Genomic DNA, 22920 nt, shown 5'->3' on the forward strand with positions numbered 1-22920 from the left:
AGATTGAAAGCAAGAGCAGAAAGAATGAAAGAGATTAAAAGATGAGGAGGAGCGATGAGGAGGGACAGGAAAGAGGAAGATAAGTAGGAAAGGGGATAAACTGCATTTTTGGTTCCAACTGACGCTCCTCTTAGAGAGACTGAGAAGAAAGATTAAAGGATTCACCACCTGCTGACATTAGATCATGAGTGTTGTTGAAATAAAATACTATGACAACCCTATAAATTTAGCTAAAGCGATCTAACACGAGATTCAAAATATGGGAAATTAAACTTCTATCCAAACTAACTGCAGTTTTCAGACAATGAAAGACTTGAAAGCTTTCAGCAATTTTTCCCTTTATTGATTATCGTGGATGTCAGGACATTATTGGTCATGGGCTGGCATAATGTGTAATGTTTAACATGAATCCATAAGTACTAAAGAATGACTCATTGGAAATGGTCCTCATATGCAATATATTGACATTCAGTAGTCTTATTATAGTTCTATTGTTTGTAAAATTTGGAGCAATTTATTTATATTTAAATTAGTAATCATTATAGCAATATAAAATAATAATGAAGATGATTTTTAAATTCTGCTATAATTTCCAATATGACCGTAAGGTACAATAAAGAGGTTCAAATTATAAGGAACTCAAAAACATGCTTTCAGGAGAAAAATCACGTTGTGGGAGTATTCCACCTCACTAACTTTCAAAACATAAAGGTGTAGTCAATCACCTCCTTGATTATTGATTACTAATTGTAAAAAACCCTGATAGTAGCTGAAAAAATAACCCCAGCACCTGGGACAATAAATATAGGCCCAAATAGATGAGAGAGCCTCAGACTTATTTTCTACCTTTAAGGAGTCTATAATACCAAGGCCCACAATGAATAAGGCAGTGCTGGTTTTGTGGGGAGCAATGGGGAGAAGAGTCCAGAATGAGAAAGTTCAAGAGAGGAAAAGAAGTATGAGAAAAGAAGGAAATACTTTCACTGACAAACTGTCTTCATTGCCTTAATTGTAAACTTGCTGTGATCTAAAGTGATCCAGTGTTGAACTGTGAAATAGTCAAAATCTATCATCATGACCCACAGAGGCCCTTGACTTCATCCTTTTAGTGTTTTACTTACTTATTTTCAACCTCTTCATCTCCCTCACATTAAGAATCTCAACCTTTTAATACCTCCTCTTTCTAACACTCTACCCCTTCCCACTAACCACCACCCCTCCCCATCATCTGAATCTGCTTCAGGAAATAAAACAATCTTGGTAATTTACATCTTAACACAAATTATATGCTACTTCTCCAAAAAACAAGTTAAACCTAATTCTAATTGGAAAGAAAAATTTTTCCTCTATGAAGAAATTCTAGCAATCATCAAACATGGAGAAGTGCTAGGGAGGAAATGGAACAGGGACTCAAACTCCACAGGCAATTGTCTTCTCTGTCTTTGAGTAAAGACGTCCTTGCCTTGGTGAAAGCCTCCACCAAGTACAGGCTTGAAATATGCTTTCTATTCCACTCATTAAAGAGAATTACTTACCCTAGACTATAAAATCATAATAATGCTTACACACAAGTAGATTCAGAAGTGTCATTTTGCCCTGATGAAAATGACATTTGTATTTGGTTTCCAAGGAACATCTAAATAACAAATGACATTTAGAAGAAACTCCATTTGCAAATGATTTGAATCTGCTGTTTAAAAATGAGCAAATGAATTAATTTTCAAAGAGGGACATGATGTAGAATATGAAAACTATTGATCATACAACATTATGTTGATACCTGGCAGAACACTAGATAGAATGAATTGTTAAACAGCATTTTTTGAGCATAATAAAATGGTGGTCTCTAGATAACAAATGGGTTTTGCTAAAACAAGTCCAATTAACATTATTTTAGAAAAAGAATTTTAAAACCTCTTATAATATCTTTTTACACAAATGTAGACGTGTGTTCAGTGAATTCACAGGTAGCTGAACAAATGTACCTACGGAATTTTAATAGATGAACCAGTGTCAGCCTGATCTCCAAAGATACAACTACAGACTCTGTATTTTATATTGTGCAGCTCAACATTTTTCGTCAAGACCAGCTTAAAGTCATAGGTGACACAAGTCCCAAATCCATAAATAAAACAAAATATGATAAGATAGCCAATATAGTTGTGATAGGATAAAATAGTAGATTAAAATAATAGATTAAAACAAATGAAACTACAGGAGCTTGATTCTATTCCCTACTCTTTCACTTACTGTCCTTGTAAACTAGGAAAAATCTTTTAATCTTCTAGAGCCTCAGTTTCCTCATCCAAAAAAGAAGATAATCACATTTGAGCAACTTCATTTATGGGGTTATTATGATATTCATGAAAAATGCAACTTAAATATTATTCAAAATTTACCAGAGAAATAAGTAGAGCTCCAAATAGAATTTTTAAATATTCAATCACTTTGCTATAAACCGAGGAAGAGCCACATTAGAAAGAGCTAGGAAACTTAGTTAAGGAAAGTGACTCAATATAAGCCAATATTGAGACTTAACTAATCTACAACAGATGATAATAATAATACAAATGCAGAATGCATAGACCACACTTAATCTGTGTTAATCAAAACAGGTCTGCAGTATTCTGTTTGCTACTTGGCATCACTTCTTCAAAGATCCTCTGACAAAATAGACTGCTTCCAGAGAAAGGCACCCATAGTGATAATGAAGGGGTCTCAGTGTCATGCCACATGAATATATCCTCAGTAACATGGTACCCTGGAAAATTAAGGTTCATGATGGGAAGGAAATGATGATCGGGAAATGATGGGAGGAAATGGATAATTTTTGTCCATTGTATGAAAGAGGGGTTAGATTCATGCTGTATAGTTTTAGAAAACAAATTGAGGATCAATGTGCAAAATTTATAGAGTAGAATCTTACTTTGAATTCACAATAAAAATCTTCCCAGTTGAGAGAATTAAAAGACAAATATCACCCAAAATATTTCCCTCCTGGTTCTCTCTTTACCTCCCATGACATCCCAACTCCTTCGTATCTCCATGCTTCTGTTCACTCTCTTGCCCCCACAGTACCCTTCGCTACTTCAACCCATCTACCCTTCACAGTAATCCCAAGCCCCATTTGCTTTTAGAAGGTTAACTGACAATTCCTTTATTATCACTCATTGTGAATGTCACACAATTCTGTAACTGTGTTAACATACATAGGTTTTTTCAATCTGATACTAAATTATTTAAGAACAAGTAATGTGACTTACCTTCTTAGCATATTCGGATACCTATTTCATGATAGGCACTCTATAAACACTTGATTACTTCTCCTCGGAACTTAACCCACTGCAATGTGATGTTGTCCCACACTATACTATGCAGGGCAAGGTCTTCTGACTCTATTTCCACATCTTGGTCAAAGGCCTAATACATCAATAAATGATTATTGAGTTAATGAATGGTGATGGATTTTTCTAAATAATTGATTGAGGGGAAATTCATATAACATAAAATTAACCATTTTAAAGTGAACAATTCAGTAGCATTTACTTAGCACATTCACAATGTTGTGCAACCACCTCTATCTAGTTCCAAAAAGTTTCCATCACTCTAAAGTTAAATATTTCACCCATTAAAAAGTTTCTCCCCATTCTCTGCTCCTCCCAGCTCCCAGTGTCTACCAATCTGCATTCTGTCTCCATGGACTTATCTGTTCTGGATATTTCATATATATGGAATCATTCAATATGTTACCTTTTGTTCCAGGCTTCTTTTACTTAGCATAATGTTTTCAAAGTTCATCCATGTTGTAGTATATGTCAATACTTCATTCTTTTATATGGCTGCATAATATTCTGTTGTGTGTACAAATTGTTTATGCATTTATCCAACTATAGATATTTGGGTGGTGTCCACCTTTTGGCTACTGGGAATAGTACTATCATGGACATTCTACAGTTAGCTTTTTGAAGAACCACCAAATAGTTTGCCACAGTTCAGTGACTGAACCATCTTATATTCCCAGCAATGCAGGAAATACAAAGGTTTCTATTACTCCACAATCTTGCCAATGTTCATTGTCTGTTTTTCTTATTAAAGCCATCCTAGTGAGTGTGAGGTGGTACCTATGGGTGGTGGATTTTTAAACATTGAGCTGTTTTGAACGAATCTTTAACGTTTGCAGAGATGACTTTACTGTGAAGATAATAAAGCTTAAGTTTCAGAGTCCCTCACTGAAGACCCTGTGTTGAAATTAGGATTTATAATTTTTTATCCTTTTTATTTAAAAGAAGCCAAAAAATTATCTAAGTTCCTCCACTACAAAACTTGAATTTCCTCTACACACAAGCAAATATAAATATCTAATGTTTGTGAGTATAACAGCAACATAAGTATCTCCAGTTTTGGTGCCATGACATTTTTCTTCCAATATCATCATACTCACAGTTAATGACAAATATCTTATCACCTAAGTTTAAGAACCTAGTACTACAGGTAGTATGGCAGGGACCTTGATAATCCCAGCCTCTTATCAATTGCAGAACACCTTGAGTTCAGGTTATTTCTAGAAAGTCAAATATAAATTTCAGTTTCCAAAAGGATTTATACACAATTCTGCTGAAAATTACCTCTTCTTCTCAAATATCAAATTAAAAAGAACAGATCCATAGGGTATCTGCAATACTTTAAGGATGTAATCTCTTTTACATTGCTTTTGCAGTTTGCTTGTAGCCAATAAGGTGATTCTGTCACATTCACTAAGAGGAATCAAGTTGCAAATGCTAATTTATATGACCATTGATATCCTTGATTTACATAAAAATCTGTGATGCACATCCAAGATCTGTACTGACTACAAATAGATCAAATGGTGAGCTCCCTCAACCATGCCCTTATGATTTATGAGTAAGTTTTATAGCTATGTGCTGCCATGCCCTTCAGAAACTAGGGTATTTGAATTGAATGTTCAGTGTAATACAGTATGTGACAGACTATACAAATTATTTGCACAACACATGGTAAGTAATTTTGACCGTAAAATTTGATGACAATGTTCATCAAGAGAGTAGCCTACCTCTCTGAAAAGCCTTGGAAATTTATGTTATAGTACCACATGGTGTTCTTGGTTTCTCCATTTTCCTCTTAAAGATTCCAAAGTGTTTTCCCATACTTTAGCATATTATTCTCCTCTATAAAATATTAGCTTTGCTTTACACATAAGCAAACTAAGGTTAAGTTAGTGTCATTCCATTTAAATATTAATAAATTCACCTCTCAGCACATCTTGCTAAAATAAAACCCAAATAACTATATTCTCATTTAGCTGTGTTCCATGTACTGTGAATTTTCTCTATTTTTTAAGAGAAGATATTCATTACGAGGCTAGTTTGGCCTCTTAAAATCAAAATGCCATCCTTTAAAGCAATATTAAATTTTAATTATTTTCATTTTTCTCTTCTGTTAGTTCTGTTATAATTTGTTTATAACAGGGCCGGTTGCAGTGGCTCACGCCTGTAATCCTAGCATTTTGGGAGGTGGGAGGATTGCTTGAGGCCAGGAGTTCAAGACCAGCCTGGGCAACATAGTGAGATCCCCTCTTTACAAAGAAATAAAAATAAATAAGAAAAATTAGCCAGGCATGGTGTCACATGCCTGGAGTCCCAGCTATTTGGGAGACTGAGGCAAGAGTATCAGTTGGGCCCAGGAATTTGAAGTTGCAATGAGCTATGATAATATCACTGCACTCTAGCCTGGACAACAGAGCAAGATCCTGTCTCATAATAATAATAACAACAATAATATTAATAATTTGTTTATAACCTTCAACCACCTATATGTATGTATGGCTTTTCAGTCAGATAGACTTGACTTCAGTTAGTTCATCTGAAAGGGACCTAATGAAGTCCATCTCATTGAGTTTTGTGAGAATCATGTGTAATATTGACACAGCTAGCATTCCAGAAAAATTAGGACATTTTACCCTGCCCTCAAGCAAAAAGAAAGGATGCATAATCTTAGAAAGAAAAAGAAAGTGTGACTCCTGCCATTCTCATTCTCATTTTTGCCATCCACTTGGGATATAGCTCTGCTTCTCCAGTCCAAATCTCCTCTCATTGCCAAGAGGCAGTTGCTTCTGCCTCCATCCACTCAATGCTGAGGGCAACCTCCTTCCCTGCTTCAGATGTGGTTCCCTGTGTAATCATCCTAATGGTTGACTATGGGCCCTTTTGGGCCCTTGGATCCACTCCCTCTAAGGGTAGAACACTCCCAGAACCCTTTCAGTTTTAAACAAACTTCTGTGAGTATTTTGGGCAGTGGTTTTCTTCATTAATAATAATAATGACAACACTGTTCTGAGCTCTTCACAATCTGTAAGCATTAAATGAGTTGACATATGAAACCACGTGCCTTCTATCTTTCAGAAAGTTCTCAAACTTCCTGGTTTACTGGTAGCAATGTCTTGTTTTCGAGCATTGTTGATTTTTTAAAGATTTTTTTCTTTCATGTCTAGGGATTTATGGTATTTAGCCTAGTATCTTGATCTAATTTTCTATCTGCTTCTTAAAATAGCTTTACCCCTTTTTTCCTAGTATATATGTATTCCCAATTAGTCCGCTCAGGCTGCCATAACAAAATACCACAGACTGGGTGGCTTAAACAGCAGAAATTTATTTTGTCACAGTTTGGGAAGCTAGAAGTCCAAGATTAAGGTGTTGTCAGAATTGGTTTCTGGTGAAGCCTCTTTTCCCAGCTTGTAGATGTCTACCTTCTTGCCGTATTTTCACATGGCCTTTCCTCTGTGCGTGCATGGACAGAAAATGCTCCTGGTGTCTGTTCCTCTCCTTATAAGAACACCAGTCCTATCGGATTAGGACTCGCCATTATGACTTCATTTAACCTTAATTACCTCCCTACAGGCCGTATCTCCAAATACAGTTACATTGGAAGATAGGGCTTCAACAAATCAGTCCTGGGGGGGACACAATTCAGTCCACAACACATTCTAATAAACCACTTTAAACATAGAAAACATCAATTTACTTAGAATAAGCTAATAAGTAAGAACTAATGTAAGGGTGTATGTAAAATGAAAGAGGAATATCAACTAAAGAATCTTCAAAGTGACTATAAAACATATTATCGTTTATAATGCAAATTAGGTGCACAATAAATATCCATTGAATAAATAAATGAGATGTTCATAATAAACCTCAGAACTTCCCCAAGACCCCAATTTTCAAGGACATTGTGTATATATTCTTTGACTCTTTCACACTGATACCTTACAGAAAAAAACGGTAAAAACATAGTCACCCTACTTGTTGCTTACTTACTCTCAAAAAAATATCTGAAACTGTTAGGGAATTTAAAATGTTTATCTAAATGAAATGTATTAGTATTAGGATTATTTTATGTTTATATTGATATGTTTATTCATTCTTTTCCCAGATTGGGTTAAGATTTGAGAAAGGTGGCCATCGGTTATGTGTGTTGGTGTGTGTGTACATATGCATGTATGTGTACATACGTGTCTTATGGATACAATCTATGTGGTCATATTTTTATAACTTTTTCGTTACTTTAACCTTAAAATAGTTGCCTAAATTTTGACAGGATTAGGTACCACTACATTTATGGGCCATTAGAATGTGATTCACTAACAGTAAAAATAAACATCATGGACACAACCTCCAACACTTAACAGACTAACAGAAGAAATGCTCTAGAGAGTAGACTGCTAACAGAAGGTGTAGAAACAAGCTTTAGAGCCATAAATGCACTGTAGCATGTTCTAGACGGATCAAGAATAATTTAGATTAAGAAATTGTGCATCATAATATCCATATGTACATTACCATATGTACAAACTAATGTGTACAAACAATACCATATGCACAACTGAAATGTGATAAACAACTCAAAATCTTCACAGCATTTAGGGGTGAATGTAAGAAAGGAGTGAAGTGAGACTTGGTTGGGTTATATCTATACTCTCCCAAATTGCCTCAAAATTATGGGCTTTCTAGTAGATGCCACATACTTTGACAAAAATCATAAATTTCTGCTAGTTTCAATTATTTTCATTTAGAAATTGATTCCCCCCAAAATGTTTACTTATTCAAAGCAGATTTTTTTCTTCAAATGTATTAACAACCTTTGAAGGCAGCTGTGGATTTATCATTAATTATTGCCTAAACACAGCAAAAGAAAAGGGAACTGCTTCTCCCTCCCCCCAAAACTTCCCAAATTAGAATGTAATATTCTTTGCCTAATCCAGTCTGTTATTAAAGTTAGAATTAGCAAGTTTAAGAGAACTTTAACCAATTGGGATTTTTGAAAAATGAGTTAAGTCACTGAAAAAATGAATTAATACTTAAGAATTAAGGAGAATCTAGCAAAGTTTGCAAAAGAAAATAATGAATGGAAATCCAAAATATTATTTAAGGAACAAATGTAGATTCTACATACCTTTTTTTGCAAAATACTTGTTAAGACAAATGAGGAGAAAATGACAAAATGTGATGGCATTACACATTTTCCTAACCAGTATTCTTAAATATTACCAGTGAAATTTTAACTTGCTGAAATTAAAGTCCTCCTCTAGCCCTCATCCTACTCACTTTTTGTGCAGCATGACACTCCACTGACCTCCTTTTTCAAACTCTTACATTCGCTGACTTTTGTGACATTTTTCTCTCTTAGACTTACCACTCTAATTGCTACTTCTCAGTTCCTTTTCTTATTCTACTCCTTAAATGTCAGCAAATTCCAAGGTTGTGACCTCCCAATCTTTTCTTGTTCTATGCAGGCTCTTAACAGTAATCTCACCCCCTGCATAACTCCCACCATCTCCTCTAGACAGATGATCCTTACCTAGTTCAATATCTCCAGCTCTGTCCTCCCTTCTGATTTCTAGACCCCATTTCTCAACTGCCTGCTGCACTGAATGTAAAGAGGGCTTGTATCTTAATTTACACCTCTAGTTTAACATATACTAAACTGGATGTATTTATATTTCTCTTACACCTTATGCTTCCATCTGAGTTACTCATGTGGTATTTCAATTATCCATTTTGCTAACTCTATTAGTTTCCCAGGACTGCCATATCAAACTACCACAAACTGGGTGGCTTAAAACAACAGATGTTTATTCCCTCACAGTTCTAGATGCCAGAAACCTGAAATCAAGGTTGGTGCTTCTGAAAGAGCCGAGGGAGAACCTGTTCCATGTCTCTCTCCTATCTTCTGGTGGTTGCTAGCAATCCTTGGTGTTTCTTGGCTGGAAGATGCATGGCTCCAATCTCTGACTTTGTTGTCATACGGCGTTCTGCCTATGTCTCCTCTGTGTCTTCACCTGGCCTTCTTATAAAGACTCCAGTCATTGGATTAAGAGCTCCCCTACTCCACTATGACCTCATTTTAAAATAAATAATTATATAAATAATTAATTAATTTAATTAAAATAATTAATAATTTAATTAATTAATAATTAAAATAAATAATTATATAAAATAATAATGTATTTTCAAATAAGATCACAGTCTGAGGTTCCAGGTGGGCATAAATTTTGGCAAATATTATTCAACGTATTACAATAACCAAACTTGGAATTTCACACTTACATTAACTCACATATTTTAACTTAACTCTCTCAAGTTATACTTCCTCCTTACCACAACTAATTATCTTCTTTCCTTCTTCAGTGATTTTTCTAAAGTGTAATCATGTCCCTTTTCTGCTTACAATTCTGTTTTGGTTCCCCATCAGTATCAACTGATCTTTCAGGTCAAATTAAGGTCATTTGGGATCCTATGTTAAAATATATTTATTATATTCCATAAAGCAGCAACTAACACACTCTTTCTAAGACTGTTTCCCTTGCCTTCAACACGTTCCTTAATATTATCAAAGTATCATTCATCTTTCGTGATTTAACTCAGATATCATCTCCTCTGTAAACTCATCCCTGACCACCATCCACCCATTTTACCATGATCGTCAAAATTGGTTATCACTTCATGTTATATTACAGTAGAGGATATGTTATCCTGGGGTGTACATGAAAACTTTCTAAGAGTTCTAACAAACACAGTTTTAAAAGAACCAATTTCAAGGTCCACATCTTATATATATTCTCTTCCTTAAAACTTCTTGAGTACAACAGCAGAGCACAAGTATTTCTTTCCTATCTCCCCATTCATAATGGACATTTTTTTCCCCACCTTATGGGAGGAAAAAAAGACGTACTTCTCATCCATCCCAGTCTTACTATGATACATTGCCCTGGAGGGCAAAATCTTCTACGACCACACTTGTCAATTATATGATTTTTTTTTTTTTTGCCTATTCTTTGGATTGAATTTAAAGAAATGAAAAGTCTACTATAATTCTTTTCTTGTCCATCAACTTTTTAAAAAAAAAATTAGTTTTCTCTGTGCCTTTACCAAAGAAAAAAGTCACAAAATTTCATTCTAACAATAACTAATCCCTTATTCTTCCACATAGGTACATAAACAAATTTTAAAAGTCTCATTCTTCTCAATAAAAGATGACTATCCAATAAGACTTTCCTTCCATGTTTATCAAAATTTGTAAAATATTTTTACTGTTTACCAAATCTTTCATCATGGAATAATGAGGAAAGAATAATTCTTTAAAAAACATACAATTAGTAATGTGAAGGGGACATATCAAATATAGCTCGAATGAAGCGTAGTATATACAGCATAGCCACTGGGTCCCTCTTCTATCCCCTTTTGGTTTTTATCTCATGATGTATGTTTCTTCATCTATATTTGCCTTTTTCTGCTCAATCACAAAATTACCTAAAGAAAAATACATCCATAGCTTCTGTGTGTGTATATAGGCAGAGGAGAAGAAGGGCAAGGATTCTTGAAAAAAAAAAAGCTGGAAAAAAAGAAAAGAAAAGAAAATAGGCTGACATATGAATGCTCCAGCTAACACAAAAATAAAAATACATCATATTTAAAATACAGATACGTATTTGAAATGCTGGCATTCTTTCTAATATGATTTTCAGCATTTTAACCATGAGGTAGGTTTGCATACTACAAACTGGTGTGATTAAATGGCGATTGTATGGTCAGTTAGGGATAATATATAATTCATGAAAAGAAAAATTATCCTCCTTTGGTCTTGGGGTTTGTATTAGACATCTTGACAGTTTGATTATCTGACTTTATAGTTAATGATCCACCAACTTTCAACTTTGCTTTTTATAGATTTTTTTAAAACACTGAGGCACATCAAATAAGGTCAAAAAAAAAGGTTAGAAGTAGCAGGTTTACTTATTCAATAAGCATTTATTAAAAACCTACCTTGTTCTAGGTCTTGTGGAGTATAAAGAAAAGACATAGTTCTCAGACTTGAGAACTTTACCATCTATGATGATGTCATATGCATATGTCTCTGCATATATTTCATATACACTGATGACCACCAAGTTCTTATTGCCAGACCGTATTTCTGAATGTCTCATGTGTATCACAAACTAGATCCTATCACCTAAGGTCCTACAAACACCTTAAATTGAACATACACTTATAAAGAAACTCATTTTGGACTCATGGGCTCCAGTTGGGAAGTGGGATGGAAAGGGCAGATAGAAATGTGCAGAAATAGGAATGAATTCAGCCCACACAGGCCCATGTAGATCCCATGTCAGATATCAGAAGGAAGATAGAGAGGGAGAGCTCTGAGGGAAATCTGTGAGACAATTCAGATCTAGATGAAGAATACTAATCTATACCCTATACTCTGTACTAGTCTGTATATTTTCTCATAAGGGAAGTTCATTAAAACACACTAGCTCTATTATTTTTCTATTGCTGCATAACAAATTACCACAAACTTAATGGCTTAAAACAACATCCATTTATTAGCTCGCAGGTCGTGGATCAGAAGTCTGGGTGGGCATGGCCGGGTTTTCTGCTTAAAGTCTCCCATGGCTGAAATCAAGGTGTCAGCGGTGCAAGACCAGGTTCTCACTGGGAGGCTGAGGAGAAGCACCTACCTCCAAGTTCATTCATGTTATTGGCAAAACTCAGTTCCTTTGGTTGTAGGACTGAGTTCCCTGTGTTCTTGTGATCAGCTAACCAGGGATCACTCTCGGCCCCTTAGAAGCCCCATGCAATTCTTATCAGGTGGCTTCCTTCTCCTTCAAAGTCGGCAATGGAGGATTTCTCTCAGGTAAAATTCCCTTCGTGCTTCAAATCTCTGACTCCTTCTTCTGTCTGCAGCTGGAAAAACTCTAGGCTTTTAAAAGGTCCCTGTGATTAGATCAGGCCCTGTATAGTCTCCCCATCTTAAAGTCAACTATGCCATATAACATGAACTACTCCTCGGAGTAAAACCCACCATCTTCATTGATCCCAGGAGTATGGCAGGCATGCATACCAAGGGGCAGGAACCCTTGGGGCCATCTTAGATCCCTGCCAGCTATAGCTTTCTAGTGACACAGTATAATGACAGAATCACAGTCATCAAGACCCAATATGGTCAAGAATGACAATTTGTTGTGGATTCTAATTTTTTGATGACAGATCTGTATTCCACCATCACTATTTCCATTAAACTTAATGTTTGAATTGTTCTATTCAACTGTAAAAAGGGACAGTTAGTAACTGAATATATAAAGAAGGTGAAAAGACTTAATCCCTCTCCTGTATGTATCTCCTATCTCTGTCGCTATTTTTTCCGCTATTTAGCCCAAAAAGCAAACCGCTTGGAGCCCCTGTTATAAACGAGTATGCTGATGCCCAGCTACGCAACCTGGTGAGAAGAATGCGTCAAAGAACACTCGTCTACAAGAGAAAGCTGGTAGAGGGAGATATATCCTCACCCGAAGCCAGCCCGCAAGCGGGTAAGCATCGGTCCCTCCAAGTACTGGGAAGAAGGAAGTTTGGGGGGGAAATGTATTTTGCAAATGTTTCAGTTTGGGCTCCCCCTAAAGCAGACCCTGAGACAGCAATTTAGGTACAAATAGTTTATTTTGAAAGTGATCCAGAAAGGTGAAAGTGGAAAGACATGGAAGGGAGTAAGACAGTAAAGATGCATTAATAAGAGGGTCATCGTTGTGGCTACTGGGGCTTGCCCCAGCTGAAAAACGGTGTGGATCACAACGAAGAATCATCCTAATGGAAAAGGAGGAAGTTGGTTGCTGCTGTGGCCTGCTGCTGACTCCTCAGCACTTTAGGTAAACTTGCTCAGAAAAAACCCTCAGGTGGAGACACAAGGAACCCACTGCAGGTGACTTCCTGGCCCAGGGTATATGCATGAGCCACCAACAGTATCTGCTATAGTAAGTTTTATTGTAAATATTAAGAATATTAATATACAAAGTATTATAAAAATACAAGAATACTACCTGAGTATCCAACAGAGCAAAGGACATCCACAAACCAATCACATAAGCAGAGAGACAATTATCAACATCCCTAGTAATGACAAAAATGTTTATGAAAAATAAAAAGTTCAATAATGTAGAACACAAAAGAGATATATGCTATGATTACATCTATGTAAAATATTTATACATGTATAGAAAAAGAATAGAAGAAAGTTGGGTTGTTTAGGAACAGATAAATACAAATGAAATTGATAATTACATGGGATGGAGTTGAAAGTTTCCTTGTAGTTCTGTATGAGGGAAGGTAGGATTTCAAAATAAACTATGTATTATATAACAGTTTCTGTTTAAGTAGAAGAGGCCACAATAAATCAGACACATCATAGTTTGATAAAGATATTTGAAAAGAATATTTTGAGCTTTATTTACCGATAGCTTGAAGGATATGTATGAGGATAAAGCATCACCAATTTAAACCCTGTGGAATGATTTCCTTTTGTAATGTTTCTGGTCCGGGTAAATCCAAAGCCCTGACTGTATTTATGCTCCAAAATGTGTGAGAACCAAGGTTGCATTTAAGATATTCTATGTGACACTTTATTAGTGAGCTTTAACCATGTTACGCATTTCCAAATTCCAGTGTTTTCATTGTTTGTATATTTTTATAAATGTTAAGGTTTTATTTTATTTTTATTATATATATTTAAAGTATATGACATGTTTTGTTTTATGTACATATAAAAAACTATTTTATATAGTTCAATTTATATATAAGGTGAAATAAATGTCACTAATCTAAATGGCATGAAGGTTTTTACCTCATCTGTATTGAGAGGGATTCTCAATGTTCTCACTTTAAGAAATCCAAAGTTTTTGCTCATTAAGCTAATTTGACCTCTTAAAATTATTGTGTCTTTTTTTTTCCTGTGAAGCAAAGCCCATAGCTGTATCATCAACACAAGAAAGCAATGCTAAGCTAACAGAAGAACAATACTACAGCATGTTGTGTTGCAAATTCCAGAAGATGCCTCTAACAGAGTACCTAAAGCGAATTAAACTTCCAAGCAGTATAGATTCCTATTCAGGTACCATCAAAGGGCGGACTATCCCAGTGGGAGGACTGGCTGTCCTATGAGCCCCTGTGATCCATCATCATAGGTAGCTTCTGGTTTTCCTAGCCCATGTTCTGAATCTATCTAGAAAGCAGAATTGAAACTATATAATCTGCAAAGGGTCATTTGCCCCTCTCTGGTGAAAATAAGAGCGAAAATAGTCCTGCCTATATTTAAAAGGAACTCTGGGGCCTGTCTTGCCCCAAATTATCTTTGAAAAGAAGGCCCCAAAGTGCTCAGCAATATGTACACTGACACCAAAAAAAAAGAAAAGAAAAAAAATCATTATAAAGCGTGTCTTATTCCATGCATCACATTGTTGATTATTCTAAGGGCAGAAGGAGGCCATGTGTGAAGGGACATGGGCTGCCTTAAGGGGCTGATTGTCTGCCCTCCTCACTCAGCGCCATACCCCTTCCTGCAGCTTAACCACCTGCTGCTGCAGTGAAGCCTGAGCAGTGTCCCTCTGACTTTTCTTAAGTGTCCCCTTTCCTGATCCAAACAGTGCAGTTACCCGTGGGGACAGATTCAGAATGGCCAATTCTCTAGGAGACTGGAAGGAAACACTCCACTGGGTTGGAAAAGTTGGCAAGATCATTTAACATCTCTTGTGAAGCCAGACGCCCCCACTCTAGAGGCAGAATTGTGTTGCATGTTTAATAGAGAAGAGCAAATTTCTTCTCTCCAGAGGGCAGTGCCCCAACTTTACCAAATTAAGCAACGGAATTCTTTTCATGTTCATTTCATGCCGTTTGGATCACTCCAGCTGCTCTTTTTCTAGATCGACTCTATCTCCTGTGGCTCCTTCTTATCACCCTTGCCTACAACTGGAACTGCTGGCTTATCCCGCTGCGCCTCGTCTTTCCGTATCAAACACCAGACAACGCACCCTACTGGCTTATCACAGACACCGTGTGTGATATCGTCTACCTGTGTGATGTGCTTTTTATCCAGCCCAGACTCCAGTTTATAAGAGGAGGAGATATAATAGTAAGTGGGGTTTGGGAAAAGCAGAAACTTTCAAATGAACGATAGCTACTCAGACTGTGAATAAATAAGTTAGCTATTTTTTTATTTAATGTTTGGCTATCTCTGCATGGAAAACTATTGGTAATAATAATAAAAAAAACAGTAGCAACAAAACAACCACTGAGTGCTCACTATGTGTTAGAGAACATGCATCTCCCTGTGCCTCAGCTTCCTCACCTTTAAAATGGGAATAACGACAGTACCTTCATAATGTTGATAGGAAGATTAAATGAATTGAGGCCGGTGAAGTGCCTAGAGCCATGTCTGGTACCTAGTGAATGACTATTAAATGTTAGCTACTGTTATTATTCTAGCTAAGTTATTTATAACACTTCACTTAATTCTTCCAATAACAGTATGAAAAAGATGTAATTAGCCCCATTTATAAATAAGAAAAATGAGGCTTGGACAGGGTAGATGATTTGCTCAAAGCATAAAGCTAGAAAGTAGCAGAGCCAGGATTCAAACACAGGCCTTGCCTTCAAAACCATCTTAGTTCAGGTTGGTTAGTTTTTCAGAATTTGACAATATTTGAGGATACAAAGATAGTGCCAAGCCTGAAATGTTGAAGACATATACATCTTTTACCTAAATAATGTTTTTAAAGATGTATAAATTATCCATACAAAAGGAAGAAACAATTTAATATATATCCCTCCGGTAATCAAACCTCAAACAGTCTGTGAGACAATTGTTTTGTATCATATTACAGTCTGCCATTCACTTCAATATTTTTTTAAATAAGACAGGTATTATTTCATTCATTAGACCCCTTCCCTGGACTATTCAACCTTCTTAGGAAACAGCCCAGTGTTGTGAGAAAGTATTAGGCTGTAAGATTTTAGGAAACAGACTGTATCTAGTTTATCAATTGTATAGTCTGCACCAAGCACAGTTCTTGCATATGGTACAGAAATCAAGTCCAAGGTGACAGATCTGGACACGTTGGGGAAACTTAACTTAAAAAACAAAGCTGTCATGACCCTTTTAATCAGTGTAGAATCACTGCACTGTCCAATATGGTGGCCACTAGGCATATATGTCTATTCAAATTTCAATTTCAATTCATTTACAATTAAATTACATTAAAAATTCAGGTTTCTCGGCCACACTTTCCATATTTCCAGCACTTAACAACCACACGTGGTTAGTGGCTATCATATGAGACAACACAGAAGACTTCCATCATCGCAAAATATGCTATCAGATTGTGCCATAAAGGAATGAGAAAACAATGAGTTTTCAATATCCCCATCAAGAGAGCCGAACCACACAGAGGAAGCCACACACCTCACAGACATGTGCAAATCACAAACATGTAGCACAGCTCCACAGTTGTTCTGTTTTGTTTTACTTTTTAATGATTATGGTATCTATTGGCCTATCTTCATTTCATTCCTTACTGCCAAATTGATCGCAACCCATTTCTCATGATCAAATGCAATGCCCTACCTCAAAAACTAGCATTCTTACCGTTAGGAGAAATTATCTTCTCCTGGATTTATTCTCAGTGCTAAGGAAATTCCATAGTCAATCAATCAATCTAAGAAAGAAATAGAAAAATATGTTTTCACAAGCACATACTCAAGTCTCATAGCCTCTACCCTTTGACCCCTTCCCTGGCTAACTGAGAGGGTGCTTCCTTTCCAACTCCTCCTCATGAGTCCCAGTGAGGGCTGCACAGAATATGTCCTCCAACGTCAAAAGAGGAGGAACAGACTGACTGTGTATATGGCACCTTAAGTTCGTAGATATTTTTGTAGAAGATAAACAGCTTCCTTAATACTACTTCTGAATATTTTCTTTGGAATCTCCAAGAGATCTTAAATTATCCAAAAGCTGAAAGGAGTAGTTTTGGTTATTTTTTCTCTTAAAAAAAAAAACATTATTTTCTGGGGACTGTTTCCTCTATTTGAAATCTTTCCTAGAAAGAAATTCTAAAGGCAAGAGCCAAAGCTGTAGCAAAAATCTATTCAAAATATTCCTTGTGAGGAGTTCAGAGCATTAGTTAACTCGCCAGCACTCTCCCCAGAGCTCACTGGCAGCTTGATGAATGATGATGATGGTGTACAAATAAGAAGTAAACAACAACAAAAAAAGAACACTAATTTCAACCTCCATTAGATGCACAAGGGGGGAGAAAATCAATGTTTGACAAATGGAAAATGACAAAATCACTAAGGGGAGACTTTCATTTTCAATTTTCTAAGGGGCCTTTGCACACAATGGAGTGTTAAAACCAAGAAAAATAACAAATAAAAACACACTCAAAGGGCTCTATTTAAAATCCATTATCACAAGCTACAAATATAGAGCAAGAAATAATTGCTTTATTTGTTCAGCAGAAGTTTAATGGTTTCTTTAATTCAGAGTAGGTAGTTCTAGCCTTTGAAACTTGATTACATTTTGGTAGGAAGACTATGTACATTGATTACCCAACCTGAAGGTCTCATTACATTTAGTTATCCATGCAACTATTGGTGAACACCACCAAATTATTCATCCATTCATTCATTTATTCAACAAACATTTATTAAATACCTACGGTTGCCAAGTAGATATACCTACATACTTTGTTTATTAAATACTGCACCAGGACTGGAAGATGGAAATAAGAATTCCCCAAGGCCTTGAGAGAAACCAAACAATTAACACACAACAGATCTAGGTGTTAACAGCCACAATAGAGGGAATCAGCAGGGTTTACAAGTTTTCCACAGCATTTATTTCTATCTTTTCTTCTGAAACTGATTCTACACAGAGGATAGAATTTTGAATCAAGGACCAACCAAAAAAGTCTCTTCTATACGTTTCCTTATAGATAGCAGAAATCAAACTGGAAATGACAGTGCAGATGATTTAGATATGAGACACTGACATATACAACCCTTTGCTGAACCCACCAATCACAAGGACCCATGGAAATGCTCAGGGCCATCTAGTAACACTGTCAATTAGGCCTTCCTTTGTTGTCACCTGCTTTTGACACTTAATCTTCTCAATCTCTGTTTAAAAACTGATCTGAAAAAAAATTAACTACTCCCTTCTCTGTGCTCCATGTACCTTATTCATAATTCTGTTATTTAATTTTGTTAAATATCGATTAGGATAATTATGATGTAGCAGAAACAAACAGACTAGTGTCAAATTCTACTTCTGAAATTTGCTAATAGAATTAACTTGAGGAAAATTAATTTGCCCTTTCATTGAATAAAATCTTTTTGACCTGAAAAATGGGAATAGTAGTACCCACCTCATAAATCTACTGTGAAGATTAGATAAGACAGTGTATACATCTAGCTCAGGGTCTGTGGATGTCCATATGCTAATGTCTCTCTCTTTCCTACACGAAAATAAATTTCTTGAGAGTAAGGACACTATTCAATCCATTTCTTTATCTATCCTAGGAACTCAAAGAGTATACTCAAAAAATGTTTGAAGGAGTGAATGAATGGTAATTTTGGTTCAAGAATTTTCTTTTCTTGAATGATTATTTAATCTGCATTATAGCTGTCTCAGATGTTATTATTTCTGAAATACCTCTCTGTTTAATGTAAAAGCATGGAGTTTCTGTGAACTGTTCATCAGAAGAGTAGTGCTAATAAGTAAATATACTAACACCTGGGTAGATCTTCTTCAAAAACTATCTGTTGGAAAAGGATTTAGGTGCAATTAACATATCCTTCCTAAAGTAAGCCTGCCCTGAAGAAATGTTGCCTGCATAATGATGAGGTTTAAAAGAGGGAGAGAGAATTAAAAAGGGTGACATTTTAAAAATAAGTACCTAATTGTTACCGGTGAGCATGCTGATCCTCATAAGGCTAATGATGCTAAATTTATTTAGTACTCTGAAAAAGAGAGATTTTAAAATCATTAGATGGCATTTCATTTAATCTAGCAAGTTTTAGTTGCATTTACATTTATTCAATGGTAGGATTATAGACAACCCTGAAAGTAAACAGATAAATGTGCTAAAAACGTTCTTCCTGGATCTGGGGAGGAGGTGGTATTTTACCTTTACTATACAGCATGGTGCATGATTTATAAGGCTACCAACTTAAACCAGTATCTATGTTTACCTGTGACTTGGTAAACCATTTTGTTCATATTTAAAATCATTAAATGAGCAAGTCATGTATTTTCTAATATATTTCTGTAAAACTTAAATTGTGTATATGAGTAAAAATTATAGCCAAAAAAAAAGTTGGGGGTGGTGGCAGGAATTGGGGCATTGACTAACCAATCTTTAACATTGCTCAGCAGTAGTTTAAAACTTCTGAACGTGGGCAGCCTGGATGACAATTGTTATAAGATGCTGCTTCCATGTGTACAAGTTATAATACTTTGATCAACTAAGAGCACTTAGAAAATCGCTTTCTACATATATCTGAAACATATGACTCTAAGTCAAATACTAGCATTAATTCTTTTAGGTATGACTATTAACAAATGCCACCCTATTCATCTATCACTTCTTGCACATTTATTGAGCACCTACTATGTGTTAGACATTGCGTTAGGAACTGAGGAAATTGAGGACAAAGATATGGACCATAGCTCAGAGTATGAAGGACAGAGAGACAAAAGAAAAATGGTAGGATTTTATGTTGTGAGTCATGACAAATGTGCTATAGCACATTTGTGCTATATGTGAGTCATGACAAATGAGGCTCAGAGAAAACCATGTGAAGGAAGGGACACCTGGTCCAAATCTTGATGGATGAGTTAGAGTTACCTGTACCCTTCCACTCCCATAACAAAAGGAAAACCATGTTTTGAGCCCCAGGAACAGCAAGGGCAAAGGCATGAAGGTGAGAAATTCCCAATGCATTTGAGGAACTGCTGGCCAGAGTAGGTGTGGGATGCTCCAGAAGGGGAGTGGGATGCAGAAAGGAGAGCCTTGAATACCATAAAAGAGAACTTGGATTTTTTATTAAAGTCATGTGGAGTCGTAGGATTTGACATAAATGGGGATTATTAAAAGATCTGATTTAGAGAGACCATCTGGCTGCCATTATAGATTGGGTCAAGAGGAAGAGACTAAAGGTAGAGATACCAATACCTGTCTACAGCCATACCACCCTGAATGTGTTCCATCTCGTCTGATCTTGGAAGCTAAGCAGGGCCACACTTGGTTAGTATTTGGGTGGGAGATACCAATGCCAAAAAGAGAGAATGGACATGAGAAAGTACTTGGAAGAAGAGTCAGTAGAACTTGGCTGCTGGTTGGAAGAGGGCTGAGGGAGAGTGAGTAGTGTAGGATCACTAACCAGTGTAAGTGAGGATGCTCATAGGATACCCAGTAGCAGGAGGAGGAGGAGCACCCCTAGGCTTACGGAGGATGGAGAATCATGATGAACTCAGGTTTGGAACTGCTAAGTAAAGAAAACCCTGGGCAGTTGCTTGCATGGATCAATAACTTCGAGAAAGTGATACTAGGTGCAGGTAGAGATGTGGTAGCATCAACACACATGGTGATCTTTGAAACTATAAAAAATAGGTGAGACTTCCCAGGAAGAAGCAAGTATAATGAAAAAAAGAAAAGAAAATGTTAACTTTTTTTTTTTTTTTTTTTTTTTGAGACAAGGTCTTGTTCTGTTGCCCAGGCTAGAGGGCAGTGGCTTCATCATAGCTCATTGCAACCTCAAACTCCTGGGCTCAAGTGACTCTCTTGTCTCACCTCCTGAGTAGCTGGGACTACAGGTGCATGCCACCACACCTTGCTAATATTTTTTTTATTTTTTGTAAAGACAGGGTCTCTCTATGTTGCCTGGGCTGTTCTCAAACTCCTGGCCTCAAGCAATCCTCCAGCCTCAGCCTCCTAAAGTGCTGAGATTACAAGTGTGAGCCAACACACCCAGCCATTGTTAAATGGCCAGCTTTTAAACGACCAGCTCAAGAGTTCAAGAATACTGAAAAGTTGGAAATGAAGAAGTAAACCAAGAGTGACATTAAAGATTCTTTGGAAAGAGAAAATTTAAGGATAAAATTGCCCCCCAAAATGTCAAATACTTCAAAAGTTTTATTCATCTCTTCTTTCCTTTGTCTATTCATCCACTTAACTAATATTTATTGAGCTCTTAGGATATTCCAGGCACTAATTATGTATAGTTGCTAAATAAAATTAAACTTGTCCTCAGATTACCATTTAATAGAGTATAATGATTTTAAACAAATGAGCCAGGAAATATATGTGTCATTTAAAAATATAGTGAGTGCCATAAAAGGATAAAGGGTCCCCTGGGTGTAATCATTAGGAGGTTATTTGTGGTCTTTGCACTGTTAACCTTGATGCAATGAGAGAAATAGGAAGAAGCCAAATTGCCACCAAACTGTCATGAGTTAAGGCTAAATATGAGAGAAGTATGTGGAGTAAAGCAATGTGAGTGACTCTCTTGAGAAGCTTGACTATGACAAACAATAGAGCAATAACAAAAAGAAAACAAAAGCCAAGGAAATTTTTTTTGTTTTAAAATGTGAGAAGATGGAGCATGTGTATAGGCTGAGGTAGGAAAGAACGAGTAGAGAGAAATTGCTATAACTATTAACAAAATGAGAAAATAATTGATGAAATTGTCTAAAATTAACTGAAATATAAATATATTTCAGGTGGATGCAAATGAGCTAAAGAGACACTACAGGAGTTCTACAAAATTTCAGGTAGGTAATGTACAGACACTTTCAAAATTGTTCAAGTAATCTCTTACCATTTTGACTTTAAGTCTTGTCTACAGATTTCTCCAAACAAATCATCTTCCTTTGTAACAAAACTCATACAGATGAAGTTTTATTAGACAAAGATAGGCCTGAATTTTCTGCCTCTCAATAATTACATGATATATTTCCTTGTATGTGCAAATGAGTAATTCAACATATGGTTCTTTATTAAGCAGACCAAAACAAGTTAGTGTCTATATTTAAATTCTGATTTAAATATCAGTAAAGGAGTATGGGGTGTACTTTGTCTTGCCCACAGAATTCTAGCCTCCAATTCATGTAACATAATGGTGTGAACATCTACAAAATTGTTTCTATTCCTATTTCTTTCTTGTTCATAGAAGCAAAATAAGAAATAGAAAAGAGGCAATTATTTAGATCATGGAATCTTCCTTTACTCAAATAAAAATATAATCTTATGTTTTATTCCCAATAATTGTATTCAAAGTACTTTCTTATATGATTCTGAGATGTAGGCAGAGGTTGGAGGTTATCCAAGGTTACCCAAACTGTCTGCCTCAACTCCAGTCTCCCACTTCAAGGATAACACTCTAGTGGTCTCATATTTTGTTTAAAAGAATACAAATCCGGATTTAGGTCCCAAACTCTCTCTGTTGGTGATCTACAATGATTAAAATCCCTTTTGGTTTGTTTTTATCACCAATTAATTTTCTTTGTAAAAAATTGCCACATACT

The 22920-nt window shown here is 36.0% G+C and overlaps 1 protein-coding gene across 1 annotated transcript in view; it reads left to right on the forward strand.

Moving 5' to 3' along the window:
* CNGB3 (cyclic nucleotide gated channel subunit beta 3) overlaps positions 1 to 22920 on the forward strand; it is a 137367-nt gene that overhangs the window by 42647 nt on the left and 71800 nt on the right. Inside the window, exons 4-7 of the mRNA XM_069466261.1 lie at positions 12726 to 12880; positions 14299 to 14451; positions 15260 to 15468; positions 22117 to 22167. Coding sequence (XP_069322362.1) covers positions 12726 to 12880; positions 14299 to 14451; positions 15260 to 15468; positions 22117 to 22167 — 568 coding nt within the window. The remainder of the gene's footprint in view (positions 1 to 12725; positions 12881 to 14298; positions 14452 to 15259; positions 15469 to 22116; positions 22168 to 22920) is intronic.

The sequence above is a fragment of the Eulemur rufifrons genome, chromosome 3 (genome assembly GCF_041146395.1).
Source record: "Eulemur rufifrons isolate Redbay chromosome 3, OSU_ERuf_1, whole genome shotgun sequence".
NCBI classification, from domain to species: Eukaryota; Metazoa; Chordata; class Mammalia; order Primates; family Lemuridae; genus Eulemur; species Eulemur rufifrons.